Below are 25,172 nucleotides of genomic sequence, written 5' to 3'. Positions count from 1 at the left end.
TAAAAGGCATTACAGCAGGGCCTTCCATTAGACTTAAATGTGGCAGGTAAGTTGACAAAGTAGGCGGGGGTTTGGGGGGACCTACCCCAATGGGGATAAGTAATTCTTTTTTAAGTAGCAGGGTGTAAAGTAAAAGTAGATGGGTAAATCACATGATTTTTGCCTGATAAGGAATCCCCTGAATTTACAGACTGAAGATTCAGATATTTGTTTTTAAGAGACAAAATTGAAAAAAGGAAATAATACAACATATATTTTAATATCACGTTTTGTTTATTTTCTGGAGTTAATTAAGATTACGAATCAGAATTAGTCTCCTCCACTCTAAAGTTTATCTGTTTCTTCTTCTGCTCAGGCACCTGCAAATTAAAAAATAATTTGAATGCTTAAACAAAGTTGAATATCATCTCAGCACAGCTTACATATTTAGAAGTCACATTAACTAGCATTATTAAACGTTCTTCACTGCACCTGTGCTTCCCTTAATATTGTTAAGCCAAGTTACAAGGTAACTTTGCACATACTTGTCATTTCAGGCAAGTGGCTGGTGAAATCATCTGATGCAAAGATGAATTTATTTTGTTCAAATATTTCATGTGAATAAAAATTCCATGTGGAAGCACTTGACCGATCAGTCAAGATGGATGTAAATTGTTAGCTGTACTCAAGCTTTGATAGTCCTGGAAACTACGATAAGCTGTTTTTGTTTTCATATTAGAAATGCATCCGCTTTGCAAATATCATGCTTTTAAAGACAAAATTGAATCTAATATTGATGAAATAAGAGTCAAATTGCTAACCTTGTATTTTATCCCTCTGCGGTGGTTGGGTGCACATTTGCGGGTCTCCGATATGGCCTCTTCATTTTCATTTGCTTTCGCTTTGCCTTTATTTTTCAAGCAGGCTTCTGCAAGAGTAACACAGTTTTAAAATAAGTTTCACAACAAAGGATGCATTCCATTGTTCTAAATGCCAGCAATAATCAATGGAGTATTTTTAAAACACATACTTTGAAATGTGGTCTCAGGTTCTTTTATATACATGTAATTGCAGTATATGTGTGAAGAAACATGTAGTACTTTATCCATTCATGTAAAAATCTCTGGCGAGTCACATGAAAAACAGACAACTGAAATCAAGTCATACTTACTTATCAAAACCTGGCATATCACAAGCTCCTGAAATGCTTTTTTCCCTTTACGTCCCTTTAGGCTATACTCTGACCAGAGTCTTTTTGTTCCATGCTTTTTCATCATTCTGCGGACACTATCCCCAATAAAAAAATATACCCGCCAAGAAAGTTCAAGTAGTATATCTGATAATAATAATAATGATAATGTGACAAAATATGCTTTAATATAGTTCTTTATTGCCATGGTTTTGCATGCAAATTTGTTTGCTCTAACGTGAAACAATTTGCCAACACCAACTATGCAACACAATGTACTAACAGCGATTATAAAATAAATTAACCACCGTGAATCATTTAACTTCATAAATGACATTCACTCTAAGACTGAATTAAAATAGCCAAAAATATGTAAGTGTATATGTAGTAAAACACCTGTACATGTTCACCTCTAAACATGTTTTGGCCCACATCCATAAAACTTAATAGCTGACCACTACATGACGTCCCCCTCCCGTTCCCCCCCAAAAAAAATAATTCTGCAGGCGCCCTAGCACTTGTACGATGCATATTGAGGTTCACAACAGCAAATTAAGGTTATAGACATAACAGTTTTATTTGAGAAAATAAGGCCCCAAATTACCGTCATCTTGGAGAGTTCGGGATTCTCCTCCAACCTCTGGCAAAGGCTCTCTAGTTCCTCCACTGAATCACATGGCGCTGCAAGAATTTCCTCTGTTTATTCTGTGTCTTCTGTATATTCTGCAAAATTTTAATAATTTTAAATTGTAGACTGAAGATAAAATAAGTCGGTTTACTGGTTTGCGATTTGTCTCACAAGAAAGCATTCAACGAGAACAACAGAGTAAGTATTAACACTGCATTGCTCATTAATAAGTCCTTACACAATATTTTTTATTTTGTAATCTTTATTTTCACTTGTTTATAAATCAAATAAAATAAATTATCATGCTTTAAACATGAAACAATTATTCCTGTTTTTAATCCACTTCAACTGAATTTGTTTGCTTTTGATATCAGAACAAGTAGATCATCAATTAAGAATGGAATAATTAAACTCACTTCTTATAATTAAATACCCTTAATGTAGTGTAGCATAAATTATGTATTTTTATAATGAAATTATGGTGTTGTTGTTGTTGTCAATATTATTAATTAATTGATTAATTTAAAACATATGAGATTAGTTAGGATTGGATTAATTAAATGTACTATTGAATATAATATACCTAAAAGTATTGTAATATAAAATATGCATACTGTCCGTGTATTTTTTTATTATATTTTACTCGCTCATTTAAAATCCTTCTAATCTATCATGTAGCTAATATTAAACTATGATAGTTATGAATTATACATAACAACCAATAATATACCATGTACATAGTGCAAAGGAGAAATTCATTTATGCAAATCTGCAAAATATCATGCTTGAAATGACGGTTTTCATTGAACATTTTGGTTTTAAAAAATAACGTAGTTCATTTCAACATTGAGACTTGTGTTACTTTAAATTTATTATAATGCTATCCGACTGGTAGTGTATATACTTTAACCGTTACTCATAATTCATTTTATGTTTCATTTCAGCGTTGGTAATTGCATTTTATTTTGTTTTCTAGGAAACAAAATGTTAAGTACGATTTGAAATTAGACCATCATTGGAAGTGTTATCAGTTTTCATGGATTAGTTGAATTGTAAGGTTGCTTTATTATTATTATTATTATTATTATTGTTATTATCATTATTATTATTAATATTATTATTTGAATTTTAACCGTAGTTATGAAATTCTTTGTATCCTTATATTTTTTAATAGATAAGTTTTGAAATTCGAATTGAAATTATAATACAGTATACACGCCATACACATTTGTGACCATTATCAGTTTTCGTGGTTTAGTAAAAAGATCGCATCTATTTTACCAGCACAGCATTACTAATAGTAGTGTGTATAATGAAATCATTTGAAAGGTCTAAGGGTGGTTTAGAGCATATTCTTGTGATCACAGATCATTTCAGCAGGTTAGTCCTACAATATAAGACATAGCACATGTTGTTTTTGTTTTAGTACATCACCCCACAGAACAAAAATATCGGGTGATGTGTCTTATGTTGTGGGAATATTCACCAGGTATGCTCAAAATGTTCCCTGCCACAGCCAGATGTCCAGACAAGTGTCAATGCCCTGTATGAGCATTTCATTAAGTTTTATTCTTTTCCTGAAAGGCTCATATGCAAGTTAGCTGTAGTAGCCAAATCGCATACTACTCCATATCACCACATGGAGAATTGTTCATTTGAGCGTTTCAACCAAACCATGTTAAAAATGCTTGGTATACTGGAAACAGACCAGAAACTTGACTGGAAATCACACATAGGACCAATCGTCCAGCAATTTTTAATGTTGATATCCCAGGCTATCTGTTGATTCCTATTTGGATACTCATCCTGGAAATGATGGTGGCAAAGATCTGGCCAGTTACGTGCAGCAACTTCAACAACGCCTAAAGTATGCTTACCGATATGCTGCTGAAAAGGACGGGAAACAGGCTGCATGTAACAAGGATGTTGACAATCAAAAGGTTTGAGCTGCCAAGCTAAAAGTCAACTGCGTACTCATCAAGAAAGTTGCATTCCAAGGAAAGCGTAAACTGACTGACTGCTGGGAACACCACCCTTATATAGTCAAGCAGATTCCCAACCCTGACATACCAGCCTACAGGGTACAGAGAGAATATGGTAAAGGAAACTAGAGAACCCTTCACAGGAATCTCTTGCTCCATTTTGACTTCCTTCCACCTTTCCCTAGCTCTCCTGGTCCAAAAAAGTCCTGAAAAGCGAAGCCCCAATCAGTCCCAGCAACCCCAGTCCAGAACACTCAAATTCTGAGTCAGAAATGTATACCTGATTGTCTACCTGATCCCAAGCCCCTGGTTAACAGATTCAGAAACCCCCAGTCAGTTCCCACTGATACAGTTGGTTCCCTTTTGACAGGAAACCAATTTAACCCCTGACTAGCAGCATTCCCTTGGTCAGAAGAACATGTCATGCATAGGAATTTATCACCTGTCTCATGCCAGCATGACCACACACAACTTACAAATATTGTCACCCAAGAAAATAACTGTTGATCATGATTTGGATCATACAGAAGTTAAGGATGAAAACTGGACTCCAGTCATTCCAAATGTTGACAAGGATGATAATATTCCAGTTAACTGCATTTTGATTGGTTGAAATCAGAATTGTTGTCACTGGTTGATATTTGACTATTAAAGTTTTGCAACATGTTAAAATCTACTAAATATTAGCTGCTGACACTTTTTGTACTATTATTGGAGCTAAGTATATACATTTGCCTTAGAAAAACATTGGTTACAATTTTATGTATTAGTCAAGGTACAAATTATAGTTGATGTGATTACATTCCTAATTTCATTTTCAAATATTAAAATCATTTTGGTTAAGAAGTTTTAGTACATAGTATTAATTTAAACTTCTGCTTATTTTTAATGAATGTATTAATAACTTCATCTTATGGATGACCCCTGACATCTTTATCACCATAAGGAATTAGAGTCACCAAAGTTACTGTTCTTAGTTAAAGTAATTGGATCAATTAAATGTTATTGTTACAATGAATTACCAGCTGACAATAATGTCGTTATAGTTCATTTGTGTATGAAATATCAGCCTACATTAGAACTATTTTCTCTCCTTTTTGTTAACTTTGTTTGCAGATTAGTGTAGATTTTGGCTGATTTGGCTTGTTTTATGGACCTTGTCACCCGATAGTTGAAAAGATGTTCATATTTCCTCTAATAAAGGTTTGCAGATGGCTCAGAGACTAAGGACAAGCTGAGAAATGTGATGCAGCAAAGATATATATTCCACTGAATACATCAAGGATGACTGTAGCAGGTATCAGCATCCATTCTAGAATAATATGAGCCTGGTTTTGACGGTCCCATACACTGCTTGACTGTCCCATACACTGCTTGACTGTCCCATACACTGCTTGACTAACCCATACACTGTTTGACTGTCCCATACACTGCTTGACTGTCCCATACACTGCTTGACTAACCCATACACTGTTTGACTGTCCCATACACTGCTTGACTATCCTATACACTTCTTGAGACAAAAAAATAGCTATTTAAAGTTGTCTGCCATATCTCATAACCTATATGATATACAATGATGTGTATAAGGGGAAATATTGTTCATTTTGTAATAGAGTGAAAACATTTTAATTTGTCATATAGAAAGGTACATTTTCCTACGGACGGGCATTTTTGAATGGTATATTATTCTGTAACATTAACAAGAAAACTGCAATATCTGTGTAATTAAAATACATTCAAAATACATTCAATCATTTAACCCTCTGTGAGCCAAAGTTATTAGCTTTTCCTACAAACACTTAAAGCAACAAGTGCCATGTTTCTAGATTAAATGCATTAATTCAGTTATGTCCTAGATATATAAATTCAGTTTGAATTGTTTGCGTGTGATCATAAGTTATTGCAGGCATATTGTATTATTAGGTGCGGTATTAATTTTAGTCATTAATTTTTTTTGTTATTCATAGCGATGATTTAATATCATTTAATTTTCAGCTTTACATACTGATTAATATATGCAAATGAGTTTGAATGTTCATGATCTGCTGGGTTTTTTTTAACAGCTGCAGTTCTAGTATACTTATGGCATTTGTATAGCAGAGCACACTAATTTCTTACCTGAAGTTGGGAGTGAAAGCAACTTTACTTTGTAGGTAATAAATACAGAGACAGAGAGAGAGAGAGAGAGTTCACAGACTCTGGCCAAACAGGGAAGGAACTTACTATGATGTACTCTGTACAGTACACTATGATGTACTCTGTACACTACACTATGACGTACTCTGTACGCTACACTATGACATACTCTGTACACTACACTATGATGTACTCTGAACACTACACTAGGATGTACTCTGTACACTACACTAGGATGTACTCTGTACACTGCACTATGATGTAGCTTCTGTGAAAAAATGTATACTGTAGAATATTAAAGTATCACAAAGTTTACAGTCTAGCAAAGAATCACAAAAATATGCAATTATATATTAATTCTGCCACAGGCAGGGAACTGTATCTGACTAGTTTTCAAATATTAGGCAAGAAGAAGAAAATAAAGGAAGGCAAGAAGAAGAAAATAAAGGAAGAAGGAAAATATAAAGATAAAATAAATGAAAAACGGTATTGAAAAATTTGGTAATACTTGTTCTGATCGCTCTTTCCAGATATGACCCGTTGTCGAGATATCATTTTACAAGAAGGAACAAAACAACCAGATCTAATCTGCAATATTTCTCTGCAAGCTTATTTTCCAGAAGCAGTATTTCAAAATAAAATTGAAATAAAGTTCTCAAACAGTGGTTGTGAAAAAAGTAAATGAAAATAAATCCCAGGTCTGAATAATCTGAAGTTTGTGGTATGTTGCGAACTGTAAAAAAATATTGGCACACAGATTAATGTCAGCATATTTTTTAACAAGGCCAGAAATATGTACACATCGTTGCTTCATGTGTTTAGAGTGGTTCTCTAACTTATTTCTACCACTCTGAACTTGGATGTGTTGATTCTTCCAGAATATTTACTACGCAATGCATACATAATACTGTGTTCTGATTGTATTTCCACAAAATAACCGTGGAAGTTAATGTTTGATTAATGAGACACTTGAGGGCAGTCTTGTGACACATTTGGGTTACCTACCAGGTACTCAAACAACACCTGGGAAATTTTTCATGCCGTTTGTTTTGCTTGACAAGTCTTTGTGAGACCTGTATAAAGGTGGTACGTATATTTTTCTGTGACCCGAAGCCCCTATAATGTGAAATGAGTGTTTGTTATTGTAGTGAGCAGGTGGATCATCAAAGTTTTCTGATACCTGTGTCTTGAGAAGATAAATCTATCGACATCCTGCTGAGATAGCTTGATTTTTGGCCAAGTTATACTGTTACAAGCGAAAGTTTGATTTTGTCGTGTTTAGATAATTTTTGTCTTTTTCAGTGCATATCTTGGAAACCCCTAGGAATCGTTTCGTGGCATTAGCACTACCAGATGCGCCAAAAAAAAACACGCTGAGACACCTAGTCCATGAAGGTAGCTAGAAGGGTTACGGAGATACTTGGATTTGAGCGCAAAAACAGATCCTATACGAGATAAATTGGAAAAAAAGCATGTCTTTCAGGCTAGCACCGTAATATAATCTGCTTGAAGTGAAATGGCCAAGTTGCCAGATCACTATGTTCTCAATATATCTGTAATGCATGGTAATTTTGTCATGCAGTTTGCTTTGCTAGATCAGCCCTGACGAAACATATGTAAATATGGTTCGTTTGTCTGTTTGCCAACTACAACGCCCCTATAATGTGAAATGAGTATTACATAGTGAGCGAACAGATCATCAGTGTTGTATGATACGGATCATCGGAGTTCTAGGATACGTATGTCCAAACATGTATCTCGAGGAGAATAATCCAACTATACCTCATTGGTGAGAATCGGTCGATGCATTCGGGAGAAAATCGGATTCTTGTGACTTAGGGTTAGTGCTAGAGTTTAGGGTTAGGATTACATGATTCTGGTAATAACCCAAGAACGGATAGGACGATTTGGATCACTTTTCACTATAATACATGTCTTATGGAGCCGGAAATATCGGTTCTTGCTTCAAAAAAATCGGCTGAGTGGTTTGGGAGGAATTCAGTTTCTTGTGATTTCCCATAGGTTTATCATACGTTAGGGTACGATTTTCTGGTAATGTATGAATGGACAGGGCGATTTGGATGAGGTTTTCACTGCAATACATGTCTTATGTATCCCGATAGATAGGTACTTCTTGAAAATCAGTACAGAGGTTTGGTAGGAAAATGGATTTTTGTCACGTTATGTTAGGGTCAAGGTTATATGAGAACTATTTCTTCAATATCTTGGTAACGCCTGAGAATTATATCATGGTTTGCTTTGCTATATCGGCCTTGGCAAGGCCTTTGTAAAATCGGTTCATCTCCGTCTCTACAGCGCTCACTATAATGTAAAATGCGTGTCTGGTGCTGTATCGAGCAGACAAATCATAGAAGTTTTACGATTCATATGTCCCTTTTGTCATAAAACGTTTCCTATGCCAGAAAATGTCAATCTGTTATCAAAGTTAATCATATGAAACTAACTTTTACCCCTTTTATCGAGGATAAATCAAGTTACACACACGCACACACACACACATATATATATAACTTGGACATGCATGGAAATCAGTGCATGCGCAATCGAGTGTGTTTAGATATATATGTGTGTGTATGGGTGTGTTTGGGAAGAAGTGAAATGTGAAAATACATTATTGATCAGATGTGTATTTTATTGATATTATTTATGAAAAGAAATTGTAATTTTATTGAATAATATGAAGAAGTACTTATAGGAGAATTTATAAATGCTTTGTGTACTGAAATTACCAGTCGGTTTGTTGATTTAAAAACTGTTCTTTGTTACCATGCGGCAAGAAAAGTGACCAAGGTTTATATGACCTTAGCAGGGGGATTTGCAGTCATTAATCAAGAACATGAGTACAGACTGGAAAACAACAATGATCACTCTTTTCTTAACATACCTGCATGTAGTGTTTGTATACGTACTCTATCAATGTGAAGGCATGAACTGATATTTAGCTAGGTGCAACGCTATTGGTGGAAGATACTGCTGATCAGACTAAAACCACAGGCTGAAAAGAGCAGGTCTTCAACCTCAGGATATTGTGTGAGAAGTACCTCCAACACCAACAAGATCTGTACCACATCTTCGTGGATTTCAAGAAGGCATTTGGCAGGGTAGGGCATGCAGCCTTGTGGGTGACTATGAGACTGTACAACATCAATGCCAACCTCATCACAGTAACAGAACACCTCTACAACAAGGCCAATGGCAGCATAGGTGACTGGTTCAGAATGCCAGTCAGAGTCAGACAAGGCTTTCTGATCTGTCCCACACTATTCAACATCTTTCTGGAGAGAATCATGGCAGACGCACTTGATAAGCATACAGGGACAGTCAGCATCGGAGGCAGAACAATCACCAACTTACGTTTTGTTGATGACATTGATGGACTAACAGGAAATGAGGAAGAATTAGCTAGCTTAGTAGAGAGCCTCTACAAAGCCTCTGCAGCCTATGGCATGGAAATTAGTGCAGAGAAGATAAAAATGATGATCAACAAAATCAAGGGAATCAGCACTGACATCAGGGTCCAAGATGCAAAGCTAGAAACAGTCCACAGCTTCAAATATTTGGGGACAACTGTAACAGATGAAAGATCAAAGCATGAAATACTCTCCAGGATTGCAAAGACAACAGCAGTGCTGACAAAAATGAAGCCCATCTGGAAGTTAAGAACATCGCACTCAGCTCAAAAGTCAGACTGATGCACTCACTGGTGATCTCCATATTTCTCTACACCTGCGAATCATGGACCATAACAGCTGGCTTGGAATAAAGGATACAGGCTAAAAAGATGAGATGTTTCTGAAAGATCCTCTGTGTCACATACAAAGACCATATCACCAATGAAGAAATATGGCAAAGGATAAGACAAGCCATTGGGCCTCATGATGAACTCCTGATCACAGTGAAAAAATGTAAACTGAAGTGGTATGGGCATGTCTCATGATCATCATGACTTGCCAAGACAATGCTACAAGGCACTGTACAAGGAAGAAGAAAGAGAGACAGGCAAAGAAAGAGGTGTGAAGGTAACATTCGATAGTGGACAGGCTCGACATTGAGCAACTCACGGAGAAAGACGGAAAATTGAGAGGAATGGAGGAAGCTGGTTCTTAGGTCTTGTGCGGTGCCCCAATGATCTTCCAGACTATGGGACTGATGATGATGATGATGATTCTAATACAGAAATCATGAATTTGTATCCTTACTACACTGTGTGTTTACTAAAGTGATCACTATGTTTTACTATTTTTCTTTGTTCTCAGGCATGCTGCTTTTGATTAGAATAATATTTAAATCTTGTATTGCTTGAATGTGTGGTCAGATGCTATGATTCCTTGTTATTATGTTTTTCAATAAATGTTTTGGTAAACTTATAAAACATGATTTGTCAGAAGAAAAAACATTAATGCCTGTGGATGTGATGTTGCAATTTTTCTGCCTACTTTTACACTATAATTTTTGGTAAGAACATATATTTCAGTTACCGATGTCTTATTTTTATGCCTGTTGCAAGAATAATATAAAGTTTTTAAAAAACAAAAGAAATACAGCAAGTCAAACACCGATGGCCTAGCAGTAACATTATGCATTTTCAATCCAGTTGTCACAGGTTCTATATCCCACTTCTAGTCTTTCATGTCAGACTTATACCTTTGGCCTGAGGGGCTTTCATGGCAGAGTGGTATAAGATGCTTGTCTTGTGATACAGATCTGAGGGGCTTCCATGGCTGAGTGGTACAAGATGCCTGTCATGTGATTTCTTGCCTCCATTGTGTAAGTGAGAATGCTGTCAGTTACTTGTGGAAGGTCAGTGTTTCTACAGAGTGGTGTTTGGTGTCTCAAAAGTACTTGGATTTTCTTCTGCAGTAAAACTGGCTGCCATATATAGATTCTCTTCATCTGAAAATGGTGTAAAGGCCATAATGATCTACCGAAACATGAGATCTCATGTCTAAATGACTTTGGCTGTTGGAGATAAACATCAAATCAACAGAAGCTCCATATGCCCAAGTGTACTAAGCTTTTACATCACTTGCACATCTCACAGAGAGAGTTTTTGTCACAGATCAACCAATTTGGGTTGGTGGTCTTTCAGGGTTCTTCCTCCACCTAATATATTTATTTAAAAAACCACAAAAAAATACCAAACCAAACTAAATCAACCAGCTAATCAACTGTGGCAACAGCAGCAAAGGCACCAGTCCATCATTTTTGCCACAGCTGTAAGAGTTTATAAATTTTGACTCTAGTCATTTTTGTAGACCTTTGAATATCGTCAATTATGCCTTTCTGACAGTTACCTAAAAGTCATCATCAAGTTGTACAAATGGATTTTTCATGGTGAGCTTATGAGATGGAGAAGTCTTAAGCAATCCTGCATCACACGCTGCTGAAAAGTTTACATTTTAGCTCACTTAAAGTTTCTCTAACAATGTTGATTGTTCCAGCTAGAACTGTTATAACTTATTCAAGCTATATTCACTGATATCTGGAGATATGCATCTGTAATAAATATTTGTAACAAAGTATTAGAATGCATCAATGTTTTTCAATGATGCATTTGAACTGAGCAACAACCAGAATCAACAAACCAAGAAATAAAATTATTCACATCTCTTAGGCAGAAGTACAGTGTATAGGTATCATAATCTGGCACAAAAAAATTCAACCATACTGATTCAGTGGACATAATCACCAGAATGGACAGAAACAGACCAGAACAGATATAACCAGAAGGTTAAAATCAATTTAATACATCTTTTAAGTAGCTAAATTCACACTGGTTTAGTTAACTGTACATCCTTTGTCTTCCCTTTCATGTAATTTCTTACTGAAGCTGAGAAAATAATGTTGCACACATAAAAAAAAGAGGCATTTTTGGATGTATTCTGCTTGGATTCCATGTTTATGCACAAAACTCAAGAATTCAGGAATCGCTGTAATAATTCAATTCCCACTGTAAACCTGTGCAAACACCATATTAAAATTCAATAACTTAAAATTTTGAGTGCTCATGATCAAATTTGTATCAGTATAGACACATCTATGATGACAACTTTTGTGAAAAGAAAACCATAACAGCTGCACCATTTTCTGGACCTACATCAAAGAGTCAGCTGCTGCTGATTTCAGTAACAAATCTTCCAAACTTTTTCAGTTACAAGTAGGACAAGCTCTCAAAAGATTCTTTTTACTAAAATCTTACTTTCATTATCAACCAATCAGGGACAGTCAAACCCATATATTTGATTTTATCTTCACTGAGTTATAGCATGGTTCTCATTCTTTCATATCAGTGTAGTAAGGTGAGTCCTTCAACAACTCTCAATGGTTGTAAGCCTTTTTCAACCATGCTGACTGGACACACTGTAAGAAAATGTTCAAGTAACAGAAATACCATGGGATAACCAGAGACCAATAAAATCAAATAAAATAGTCAAGTTATCTCCCTTGCAGGCATGCTGCTAGGATTTCAGGATTTATTCTAAGTTTTGCGTGTGTATGTGATCTCCAATGAGGAAGTGGTGGCAGGAGGAATATCAATTGTTAAATATCTCCCGAACACTTATATATCTGTCACTCTTTCTTACTCTTCCACTCTGTTAAGGCTCTATTGAAATCAAAATAATCTGAATGTCATCTCTAGTTGTACAGTGATTATTACTGTGATGTCATTGGGTATGGTCATCTGGATGTGGTGGGGTCTTGGTTGGGATGGCAGAAAGGCCATAGCTAAATACGATGTTGTCAAAAGAATTATATACTTGATTCATAGTCTATGAACAGGTTCTAAAATCGACGTTTATTTTTGGAGCCATGTTCCTCCATCACATTCAAGATTTGAATATACCAAAGGTGAAATTAGCACACTGTTGCATCCTAAATTATTGTCATGGCTACTTCAAATGTTTTTTAATGTAAGACTTTAATGCCAGAACTCATAGCTTCAGTGATTTTTGGGTTCAAAATATGAATTTCTTCTCAAACAACTCAATTTGGTGCAGATTACATTTTTTAATGATACTGTGAGAATCTTGATGTGTAAAAATTGCACAAGAAACAAACATCAGATCAGAAAATTAATACCACTGGGAAAATACTGATAGTAACATGCAGAAATAACGATATTATTATTTAAATGGAATATGTGGTGACAATACGAGTGCTGGTTCTACAATTTTGCAAAATACATCTTGTACAACTATTCTGTTGTTTCTAACAATACTGTAATATGACAATAATTTGTTGACCCACTTTTTACTTTATTCCCTTGTTAATTATTAGTTTTAGATTTTACAACAAAACTAAGCACATTTTACCTTTTGACAATAATACATGATTACAAATATTTAGATTGCAAGAAAATAGAAGTTACAATTTTATTAAAAGTACTGGTACCAGTAAAACTAAAGGAGATGGTATCACGGTACCAATTGTTTTTCCATATACCTCAATGCTAATGTTTTGTGAAATAAATATACTTTCTGTCCTACTTGGGCATGCGTGTCACACACTGTCATATAGAACAATGCTAGATTGTCAATTTGACAATGACATAACCAGGTACTCCATTGCATTTAAGAGAGATAACTCTACTGGAACTAGACAGGGGTAAGAGTTATCTAGTCACAACAAGCACATTTTCAGCCATGTGTACCATATTTTAAAAAAATCATAAAAAATACAAAATATGATCTAGATAGAAATTAACACAAGTTCACATGTTGCCAAGAGGCTCAACTTTTTTAAAAGCCAAACAGAAAGTACAACTCTTACATAATGCACCAATCACAGCTAGTGTTGTTCTTTAATTCTGAATACAATGTTCCATACACCTTAAGCTCCGCCCACCTGGACTTGTGCAATTGGTACCGTTATACCAGATGGTAAAAAAGAATCAGGATGAACAGATTAGAAAAGTAGTAAAGAATCCATATATCAGAATGTATTTTTTTCATCAATTTCATCATTAGTTAATGACACTGCTTCAAAATGTTGTGTACTAGATAATAGTAATCCAATTTGTAATACAAATACCAAATGATGACTTGAAACTAAATGCCAAAAGGTCTGCAGAAAATATCACCATGATCAAAATATACATACTAGGAAGAACTAAACACAAACAGGACAAATTTTATCCATCTTGCTTTGAGTTTACACAGATACAAAAACTCCGGAAGTTGTTCTCGGAATAAATATAGAAACTTTTGCGTTCTTTTGTTTTCGTATTTTATTACAACCAGTATATGACTTTCATTTGTTTTTTTTTTTCTTTTCTTTCTACAACATTTGAAAATGTCAGTTGTGAGATTTGTTTACTTGTGTGACTATATAGCAATCAAAACTGCATGCCATAGTTTTACTTCATCTTTCAGCAGATTAAAGACATAATGATTTTAATACTAGCAATTTCTGAGAAAATAACTAATTTTCACATCGATTTCATGCAGATATGACTCGATTTAACAATGTTTAAGTTTGGTAGGCCATTTGCTAAGTTGCTACACTTTGCCGCCACCATGCTGGCCTCATGTGATGCTAAACAAATCTAATCCACAGAGTGTTTGGATTGTTTCAACCAATATGTTAATGGTAAGCACCCAAATGATACATACTGCAACCTCATAATATTATGGTTAGACCTCGATAAATTTAACTGGCATTAAGTGGCGGCAGAAAATGTCCCAGAACTTACGGTGAAACTTCTTTTCACCTAGGTCATCTGTTTCAAGACTTAAGAAATGAAAAAATTTGTTGAATTTATGCCCGTCCCCCCCCACTGCACGTTACAATAACCAAGATAAACAAAATGCTTATTAGGTAATAAAATGAAAGAAACAAACTTTATATTGTTATCATCTATTCCTCTCTGATCATCATGAGCAATTTATTAAAGAAACAAATTTATCCACAAACTCCATATATGTCTCATATGCATACTGCAGTATGTATTGCTTATATCAGATAACACACGACACATTGTTCATTGATGTGAATCAAGAGAAATGAATCATGTTTGGTTGTACTCCATGGTATGAACATGTTATCAGACCAAAAACCTAGATCCAATAAAATGAGAGAACGAGAAAATTTGAGAGGGAAAATATCAACCGAATGCCTATGTTACCTGCCATTCATGTATATCCCGATTGCTTGCCAGTAGCTTCTCATGGGTCAGTGGTTCTTCCCTGGGTTTTCCAGGGTTCTTCCTCCACAGTTATACTGGCTGCCATGTATAGCCTATCTTTTGCTGAAAAATGGTATTAAACCCTATAGCAACAACAATAAAACTTTTAACTGCAGATCCAGGTAAGTAAAATAAATGAATAAATGTATATTTTTCATAGTTTTCCGTAATTATGTCTTGTAATATAAATATATATATATTTATATATATCTATATATATATACAGTCCTACCCACTTATAGCGACATCACTTATGTCAACAAGCTGCCTATTTTGACAAAAAAAAAGCAAAGTCCCGGTCCCTTAGTCTACTATTACTACCAAAATTGTCATGCTTTCAACGTCGATATAAAAAATAAACGTACATGTCGACAGAAGCCATTGGTCCCTGCTTGAACAAATCCTTTGTTTTCTAATCATTTATGTTGGCAAGCTGCCAGTTCTGACCCATACTTTGTTCAACAATTAGTTGATGTTGCCGACAAGCTTCAATTTTCTCACCTACTCATTTATGTCGGCATTCAGCTATCTCCGACCTGTACTTTATTCAACAATTAGTTGATCTTGCCGCCAGGCTGTAATGTCGCGATCAGAGAAAAAAAACAGGATTTTGTTTGGTTCTATAAAGTTGGCCTCTCGCGTCGACTTAAATAAAAGCAATGAAATACGATTGATTCTTGCATTTTCCAAAGTGATCGGTGATTAAAACAAATTTATTGTGCTGTGACAGTTTCCTTTTTAACTTTATTTAGCATGTGTCAATGAATACAATATTATGCCTTCACTAATCATATCAGTCGCATACCTCTTGTTCACTTTATGTACTTTTCACAACGACTTCTTTAACTAAATACATGTACTGTTTAAACCAACTTGTTGACATGTTTTCATTTCCCTGTGAATAGCCCCATCCCCTTGGTAGCCTCAATAAGATGGGAACAGACTGACCAAAATCTAGGACAATTTAGGTACATGTACTTGAAGCATGTAAATAACAACTATGCAACTATGTGCTGATACCGACACTGAATATCGTAGTGAATGTTTTTCATATCAGGATGTGACCGGTGCAATATTTTATTGTGGAGTTTATTACATAAAGGTAACCAAAATGTAATTTGTCAATAAACAAGTGTATTTCACAATGGTTTTGTCTTCATGTACTAAAAATTTCCATTGTTTGTTTTCTCATAGTGTAAGTGCTACTCACTGATGAGGGGCCCCGAGTGGCCGAGTGGTCTAAAGCGCTCACCGTTACGGATCACCGCCATCTCACCTCTGTCTGCGTGGGTTCGAGTCCAAAGCTCAGCTAGATAGGGTACGTGGGAAAGCCTGCCAGTAGCTTCTCGTGGGTCGGTGGTTCTTCCCTGGGTTTTCCAGGGTTCTTCCTCCACCAGTTATACTGGCCGCCATGTATAGCCTATCTTGTGCTGAAAAATGCGTTAAACCCTAGAACAACAACAACAAAAACTCACTGACGATAGGTCACCCCTTACTGACGAGTTTAACTTGCATTTTTTTTTCACACTCGCTTCCTCCCAACACTTATCTCAACATCCGCCTATGTCGACAATATTTCCTCGGGCAAGAGGATGTCAACATAAGCGGGTAGGACTGTATACATATAATATTATGAGGTTGCAGTATGGATCATTTGGGCTTGCCATATAACTCGCTCCCTGATAACTCACAAAGCCGCTTATAACACAGAGTCAGTTGAGGATCCCATTTTTTGAACTAGAAAGTACCAAAAAGCTGACCCCTATTTGTTAACAAAATCGTGATGAAAATTGGTAATTGAAATCATGATATAATGCTCACTTTACTGTCAAAAACGGTTGATATGACCTGGAAATTTGAATCAACATTATCAAATTATCAACTTTTAACAGAATGGCATGTATTTTGTTAAAATTTCTTTCCGAAGAAGAATCTTGGTACAACGTAACATATAACCGTATGCAACAAAATTTCGATAACGAAAATGTCAGTAACGCTTACTTGAGGCAGCACAATAATAAATAAATACCAATTGCAATGATCATAAATATTACGTTCCCTGTTGTATTCAAACAGGAACTATGTCAATCTACCGTAACAGCTATGTCCATGAGCATTTTTGTGAGAACCTAATTAAATGTTGATGGCGTTTTTATTTCTAATTTGCATAAGTGTAATGATTCGAAGGCAGAATTTTGCAGAATCAGAGCATGTTGGCCAGATGTCTTACTAGGAGTTACATACTTCTGGATCTCTAAATTGGCTTCAAACGTATTTAATCCTTGTACAAGCGGGGCTTCTGTCGAAGGGCACATTCGGGCCGGATACCCCGTAACGTGCCAAGATGGTGTGATGAAACATGGACCCAGGTGGAAAGAATATCAAACGGTAGGCATGTTGACTAATTAGGGATAAGAGAAGCTAGATCTTCCGCTGGAGGGGCCAATACTTTAGGCAGGAAAATGCTTCATTCTTAGTCGTAAACGTGCACAGACCCATCAGTGAGCTGCTAATTCTTGGGGGAGAGAGACGTAATGTCTAGTAAAGCAGGAAGCTTATGTTGAGGGGGGAATTTTTAGCTAAAAGCCACTCCGAGACTTAACTCGTAAAAAGAAGGGAATTGAACTGGGTAAACAAGCTTCTCAAAGGTAAGATGGTATTTTGGCCAAGTCTTTGTGCTTGATTTGAGTAGATAGTTGAATGTATTAGAATACTGAATCCTCACGTATAGTTGCATTTATTTGAGTATTTAATCACATCATACTGTTGAATTTATTAAATAATTGAATTATGACATGTACTTAAACATCTATTAGAATGTAGATTGAGCACTATGCGAAATTAGACGGAGTTGGATTTATGGGCATATGTATTTATATGTATAATTCTGTAATTCTTAGGATGCATGAAATAGGAATGATTACATAATAACAATGGGTAGATACAGTGTGATTCTGTTACAATAAGTCACTGAGTAATGCTATTCATGTGTAGAGCGCAAGGCATGAATCCGATAAGTGGAAATTTATATGTACATAGGGCCTGGTAAAATTGTTCGCCCATTAGTCTGATGGAAGGTCTGTGAGAGAGTGGATAATTTCAAAGAGTAGAGATGGGAGACAATGGTGTACATCCCTTATATTTCTTCAGGAAGCTCCCAGGGTGCCGTGAGAGTCCGTGCTGAGATATTCCAGGGTGTATGAAGTGACGACACCGAGAAAATAAGGAAGCCGTGGAGACTTCCAGTGTGTACACAAGAGGCACAGTGTATAGAAGGAGGATGAGGAAGGAAGGAGAAATTAGATGAGTACTTGGGAAAACTCACTGAACAGAGACTCTCTCACAATAGGACAGTAATTTTTTTATGACGAAGCAAAGAGTAAAAGGGCTTTGGTCAAACCGGCCATTACTGTATTATGATATATTGAGCTGAAGATTTATGTCCATGAAATTCTTGCATTCGTATATTTGATAAAATTGTTATTTATTCAACCTTGAGTTGTTATATGTATTTAGAGAGTCGGAACTGCTGACTGGGGGCTCGTGAGTCATTAAATTTTAATGCACATCTTCTGCAGTTTTATTTATAATAACATAGAGGATCAGCATTATTTATAATACAGCAGCAGGGTTGTGACAATAAGTATTTGCTGTATTGTTGCACTGAATTTTAAGCTGACTTCCTTGCATTACCACGTTATCGACATATCTGTATCAAATAAAGATGGGTGTGGTGGCATTACTAAAAAATTTAAAGGTAAGCAAATCCAACCTGTTAAGAGCTAGCAGCCCCGGTTTAGTGTCAGGTCAACACATTTCAAGTGAACAATCGAGTACTGTTACAATATTTGGGGTGAACGTAATCTAATAAAACTACCTTAAATTAGCATACTCATTTCACAAATGTGACCAAAGATAGCAAGACAACCAAGTGAATACCTGATGACATAAAATTCTGTTTCACAGATACGTTGTATTATTGAGAGAATAGTTTCAGAGTTTGTAATTAATTTGTAATTATTGAACTGGCACTTGGAAATTTCCTCATGGATGAGAAGTTTGACTATTACTTGCAATGAAATTATGGCATCAATATTTTACTAATAAAACAATAAAATAAGTGATTGTCAAAGATGATGGCTGTTTCATGAACTAAATGTTCTGTTTTTGTTTGTTTTTTAAAAGAAAAGGAACCTGGTTTGATTGTGAATTTGAACACATAAACTAGTTTGGTTCCCTGCTTAGTATTGCATTGCATCGCACTATAGTTGAGAGTACAGCAGGGAATATATTGTTAAGGGAACCAGACTACTAAACAACAACATAAAGCAGTAATGTAGCAATGTTTTCGCATCTCTACATATCGGCAGGTATGCGACTAGTTTAGGAATAATTAATCTAATTGAAACTATACAGAATGAAATCTTTCATTTCAATATTTTAATCTAAGGGGAAAACATCTTTATTATAACATTAAAAAATCTTAATATCATTCGCTCAGCTTTAAGTATCTTAATTTATCAAAAGTTTCAAAGAAAACAAAATAAAAAATTATTATTATTTTCGAAAATATTTGTCATTTATACTTATAAGTGTATTACTGCAGATAATATGTTTTAAAGAAATGAAATATATTACAGATGCAAATATTAATAATACAGGGGCATACAAAACGATTCATTTATATACCTTGGACTAAATGTCGCATCGAATGTCATGTGGCATGTATATGGGAAATGGAGAACTCACCCATGGAGAACTTGCCTTGGGAAACTCACCCTATGGTGAACCAGGGTGGTTGAAGATTTCCTCCAGGCTGACTGAAGAGAGAGAGTGAGTGTGAGAGCACTTTTCTGGACAAGTGAGAGACCTTTCTTGTATACTGATTTCCACTGTCAATAAAGAAATCAATCAGGTATCATTAATATCAATTCTCAAAGAAGAAGAAATCATCAATAAATACTGGTATAGTTATCAACAATTTGCTTCATGTATCAATTGCATAAGCTAGAATAGGAGGAGCTTAAGATGTAGGTAACACTGCATGTAGAAATAAACACTAAAGTGCCGGCTTTTACACCTCAAAATGCATCTTACATAGTTGATTGAGGGGGTGGGAGTGCTGATGCACATCAGTGAAGTTAGTGGACAAACAGATGGAGTGAAGCCTTCAGATAATCCCAGCATATTTAAGTTATTCTAACCCAGGTTTGTTTCTATTAAAAAGGGTATTTGGTGATATAATTTCAATATTACTAATAATATGAGGCAAATATTAAATTCCAATGAAAATAATTAGGCTCATTTAAAATAAATAGTTAAATAGACAGTTACACTGTTTTTTTTGTTTTGGAAACAAAGCTTGTGAGATAAATTAGGAAACTTTAAAATAATCGGATATATGATGAAATAAATGAGGCCATACTTAGTTTTTACTATCTAGGATACCACAAAGATTATTATATTATCTTGTTTTTGGTAACTTTCAAACAAACAAGTCTGATATAATGATATAACACCACACAATGGTGACATTACTATAGTACAAGTCACATGGGTCATGTATGCACATTTACTCATTTTTAATTAAATCCAAATGGTTCTTTTGTTTCCAAGAAACTTCCAGATAAAAGTCATCTATCACTATGGACTTTTACTATGGTAGCCATGTACTAAACTTGGGTCAGACTAAGAGAGCATCCAGTGGAATCATCACAATCGAGGGTAGTATGAATTTGTTTATCAATGTGTCGCTTTCACTGTGAGATCACAGTGCGTCACATTCAATCTGGATTGTACCGGATCACACCTTTAGGTACTTTTTATCAAAATGTCAACGTACTTTAATATTGATTCTGCTGTTAGCACCTCTCGGGGCACATAAATAATGACCTTCCAAAGGAATACGGATGTATCGGAATCCAACTGAAGTGAATGCTTGCCACTTAGAGGAATGTAGAATCAAATTATAAAAAATGATACCCAATATTGAAAGAGTAGGTGTTGAATGCCTACATGACCTGTTTGACTTTTAATATAAACAGAATCTATAGCAAAAAGCGATTCTGCAATGACCAGCAATAATGGTCTAACAAACACAAGGCTTAAGTTAGTCCTACAATGTAACACACATCACCCAATATTTTTGTTCTTGGGGGTGATGGGTCTTACTGCCTAACTAATGGTGCTGTGTAGCATGTGTTGATGTCAACAGTGTAACGAAAGTCAACTTTTCATGAATATCACACACAACTGGCAACCAATAATGATGCTTTTCTACAAAGTAAAGTTATAATGTTTTTGCCAGACTTTACTTATCCTGATGTCTTTTCTCTAATAAATTCAAATTTGCACAAAAGAAATGGACCTGCTGAAATTGGGTTAAGCTGAAGTATTATTCGTTAACGAAACAGATAAAAATATAGTATGCTAATTGGAACTGTAAGCAACATTTCGTTCCATTCAAGAAACATATCCCCAAATGACCCTACTTAAACATTCTTTGGCATACCTGAACTACCATCACATTGCAACAAATTCATATGTATGTGAACGGAACATGAAAATGTGTCCATTTGCAAGTGTCATATTTTCATTCACCAGGATAAAGACAGCGCAATAAGTATATTAATTACACATAAATTAGTGGAAGAGTGTCGCTATAGGCAGCCAAGTGTGTGAGATGTTCCTGAAACTTTGACAACTCATTCCGATGTCAACTGACATCAGAACAGGCTATACAAGGCCGTTTTTTGGATAGTAAGACATAGCACTAAAACAAAAACAACATGTCAAATGTCTTATATTGAAAGACTAGGCCTAAGTAAACACCTGGTACAGAAAAGAACAGGTGGGGGGGATATCTGAATTTAAGCATGATTAAGTCCTATACGAAACAGATCATATATTAAAGAAATGCTTCAAGGAAATTACACATTAAATTTCCACCCACTATCACAATATTTTAGACTTGAATATCGGTGACTCAATTCACTACTGTTTTTGCAGAACAATGATTATGGTGGCGCTCTACAGTTTCGCATTTTGCATAGGGTTAGGATTTTAAAGATAAAGAATTTCCTTAGCCTTCCTCACTGGTTATACTGGCTATTTAAAAATAACCTTGTATAGCTTTACGTATAATTCAAAGAACCTTTAATTCCCTTTATTTTGGTTTATGATTGATGGGTGTAATGTGGGTTATAGAGAATACAGCTTGGCCTTACTCCAAATGTGCGCCTTTCAAAAAAGTGCTAGCTCCACTTGGTCATTTTCACTTCCTGAACTTCAGAGGTAAATTGTATAAAAAAGAGCAGATAACTTTTTTTACATTTTATATATCTGGTAATTCATTCATTGCACTTTCAGAAGCTGGTATTGTTTAGTCGGCAAAATTCATAGTGTACTTTAGACTAATTCAGGCTGATTTTTTAGCACAAGGGAGCAGTCATTTTAGTTAGCAGTGTGCTTAAATCATGTACAATTTCCAAAAGTACATCATCCAAAGAAAAATCATCCATATTACATTAATGTAGCATAGAGGTATGCCAACATTCTCTCCAATGTGCATGTTTTAAATGCAAACAACTTCACCTTACATAGGTCACCCTCTCAAAAGTACATAATAACTGGTGAGCACCCCCTATAAATGTTAATCACCATGAAATACAATCTCAGTTACTAGGTACCTGAATAATTCAAGAGGCGATCATATAAAGCAGTAGTCCTGCAACATAAGACACATCACCTGATGTTTTTGTTCTGGGGGTGATGGGTCTTACAGCCTAACTAACGGTGCTGTGTATCATGTTTTGATGTCAACTAACAGTGTAATGAAAGTCAACTTTTCAGGAATATCAAACACAACTGGCAAACAATAACCACGCTTTTCTGCAAAGTAAAGTTATAATGTTTTTGTCAGACTTTACTTACCCTGATAAATTCAGATTCTCACAAAAGAAATGGACCTGTTTTCAAGTTTCATTGGCCTACATTTCAGTTGGCTGGAAAGCGATGAAATTTAGCCGGGAATGCATAAATCGGGTTAATTTTAAATATTATTCTTTAACAAAACGAATAAAAATATATTATGCTAATTGGAACTGTGAGCAACGTTTCGTTCCATTCAAGAAACATATCTCCCACATGACCCTACTTAAACATACTTCGGCATACCTGAACTACTGTCGCACTGCAACAAATTCAAATGTTATGTCAACGGAACATGAAAATGCGTCAATTTGCTAGTGTCATATTTTCATTCCACCAGGATAAAGACAGCACAGTAAGTATATTAATTACACATAAATTAGTGGAAGAGTGTCAATATAGGTGGCCAGATGTGTGAGATGTTCCTGAAACTTTGACTACTCATTCTGATGTCAACCAACATCGAAACTGGCTATACAAGGTCATTATTTGGATAGTAAGACATAGCACTAAAACAAAAATAACATGTGCTACGTCTTACATTGTAGGACAAATAAAGTGGTCACCATTTTGGGGGCGACACCTCCAAATTAGTATCTATGATCTTTGGGGCAACCACCTGACACTTGGGATGATTTCTCCAAGGGGCAAGTACTCCATGGGGCGTGTTATCCCAAGGCGAGTTCTCCACTACTCCAGCGGCACGAAACAGTTAAACTTGAAACTAGAGGTCAAAGCTAGGATTTGAACTCTGCCTATCAATTATTGCTTCTAAATACAGTACATTCATACATTATGCTCCTGAATATGCGCTCTATTTGGTTAAAACCGAATGTCTTCTCTTGTCGGTGTCTAAGCCCTAGCAGGTAACAATATTTATCAGGTAAGTTACTATGCCTCTTATACATTCAAATGTCAAATTTTACGAATGATCATAGTCGATATACGCTTATAACACATGACAATGACCGGACCTTTGCTGGATTAACTGATAACTATAAATTTGATAAATATTTTTTACGTTTAAAAAAAAAAATAATGTTTATTATCAGTCCTTTTATGTGACGTATTGACATCAATTTTTACATTCAAGTTGTCGTATTCTATGGGTTATTTGCGTTAAATTAAACAAGGTTGATCGCAGTTTCCTAAATGCTATAATATGTGGGAACTACAAGCAATATTTACTTACCTCTGACATTAAAGAGCTTTAAAACTAGACTGGTTCCCTAACCTCTATCCATTTCCTTAATCTTCGTTACGTTACGCACGGTCTCACTGGACAGTTTATCTGGTGACTTTTTATCCGACGATGACCTATTGCAAGAAAATGAGAATACTTTTTACACTGAAGATACAATAAAAACAAACCAATGATTTTTGTATAAAGCATACATGTGAGATTTTGACTGTGGCAATCAGGTTAATTCCTAATGCAACTGGTGGCTTTTATACTGAACCAACTCTGACACCTACCCTCTTTTTTTACATTCATTTTTGACAGGAAATAGCTATTTTGAATATTTCCTGTGACAAGGCAGCTAAAAGAATCAGTATGTTCCTTATGCATGAATCAAGGTAACAAATTAGCATACTTTTCATCACCCCTCAACCATCAAGATTTTTAGATATTTACCTCTGTAGCAGACACATATAAATACGTAAGCCAAGTTCGACGCTCGTTTGCAGCCCAAGCTACGCATTTGATCTCCAACGCTCGTCTAACTGTGACAGGCAGTCACCAAAAAGCCAACCCATTTCCAAACCTAACTCAAAGTAAATCTCAACCACATTACAGATTTAGATTCTGTGTGAATTTGTAAATGTTAGGCTTGTGATAATTAGTATCATGCCTTCTACCTTAAAAATTAGGTGTCAAAATACGAAACTATCCAGTGAGAACGAAGAGTAACGGAGTGGAGATAGGTCAGGGAACCAGACTACCAGCAATGCGCCTATTGAGATGTTGCTCAGCAACGAAATGTTTCAACATGGCGTTGATGAACATACAGAAAATAGTACACAGTTCTTATTATATTCATGCGCATAGTGCTATAATCTTACATATCTTTCACCATAATATAATTAAAGTCAACGGAATAAGACAACGACTAACATTAA

At 35.5% G+C, this 25,172-nt stretch overlaps 1 protein-coding gene across 29 annotated transcripts; it reads right to left on the bottom strand.

Annotated features, from left to right (window-relative positions):
* Positions 1 to 250: 250 nt before the first annotated feature.
* LOC149777212 (uncharacterized) lies at positions 251 to 24,993 on the bottom strand. 29 transcript variants are annotated; one of them, XM_089941944.1, is made up of 9 exons: positions 24,688 to 24,993; positions 24,244 to 24,368; positions 23,671 to 23,775; positions 19,872 to 19,942; positions 10,583 to 10,831; positions 1,773 to 1,891; positions 1,151 to 1,266; positions 801 to 907; positions 251 to 359 (listed from the first exon to the last, which is right to left on the bottom strand). In XM_089941944.1, exons 7-9 carry the CDS (start codon positions 1,254 to 1,256, stop codon positions 297 to 299), a joined length of 276 nt encoding a protein of 91 aa, XP_089798070.1. In that variant the 5' UTR covers positions 1,257 to 1,266; positions 1,773 to 1,891; positions 10,583 to 10,831; positions 19,872 to 19,942; positions 23,671 to 23,775; positions 24,244 to 24,368; positions 24,688 to 24,993; the 3' UTR covers positions 251 to 296. The 29 variants fall into 29 exon arrangements, with proteins under 29 accessions (XP_089798070.1, XP_089798063.1, XP_089798071.1 ...); XM_089941937.1 differs by lacking the exon at positions 10,583 to 10,831 and having other exon boundaries at positions 23,593 to 23,775; XM_089941945.1 differs by lacking the exon at positions 10,583 to 10,831 and having other exon boundaries at positions 19,901 to 20,014.
* Between the last annotated feature and the right edge of the window lie 179 nt (positions 24,994 to 25,172).

The sequence above is a fragment of the Sinohyriopsis cumingii genome, chromosome 18 (genome assembly GCF_028554795.1).
Source record: "Sinohyriopsis cumingii isolate HCF-2022 chromosome 18, ASM2855479v2, whole genome shotgun sequence".
NCBI lineage: Eukaryota > Metazoa > Mollusca > Bivalvia > Unionida > Unionidae > Sinohyriopsis > Sinohyriopsis cumingii.
Note: the sequence above shows the minus strand (reverse complement) of the source record. Positions and strands in the feature narration are given on the sequence as shown.

What these genes read in the sequence shown, in the direction of transcription:
- LOC149777212 (XM_089941922.1), bottom strand. Translation starts at nt 19,840, where the DNA reads ATGACATTCGATGCGACATTTAGTCCAAG. An exon ending in GATATGCCAGGTTTTGATAA is followed by an intron (nt 908 to 1,150) that starts GTAAGTATGACT and finishes TTACTCTTGCAG; the next exon opens with AAGCCTGCTTGAAAAATAAA. An exon ending in GCAGAGGGATAAAATACAAG is followed by an intron (nt 360 to 800) that starts GTTAGCAATTTG and finishes TTTAATTTGCAG; the next exon opens with GTGCCTGAGCAGAAGAAGAA.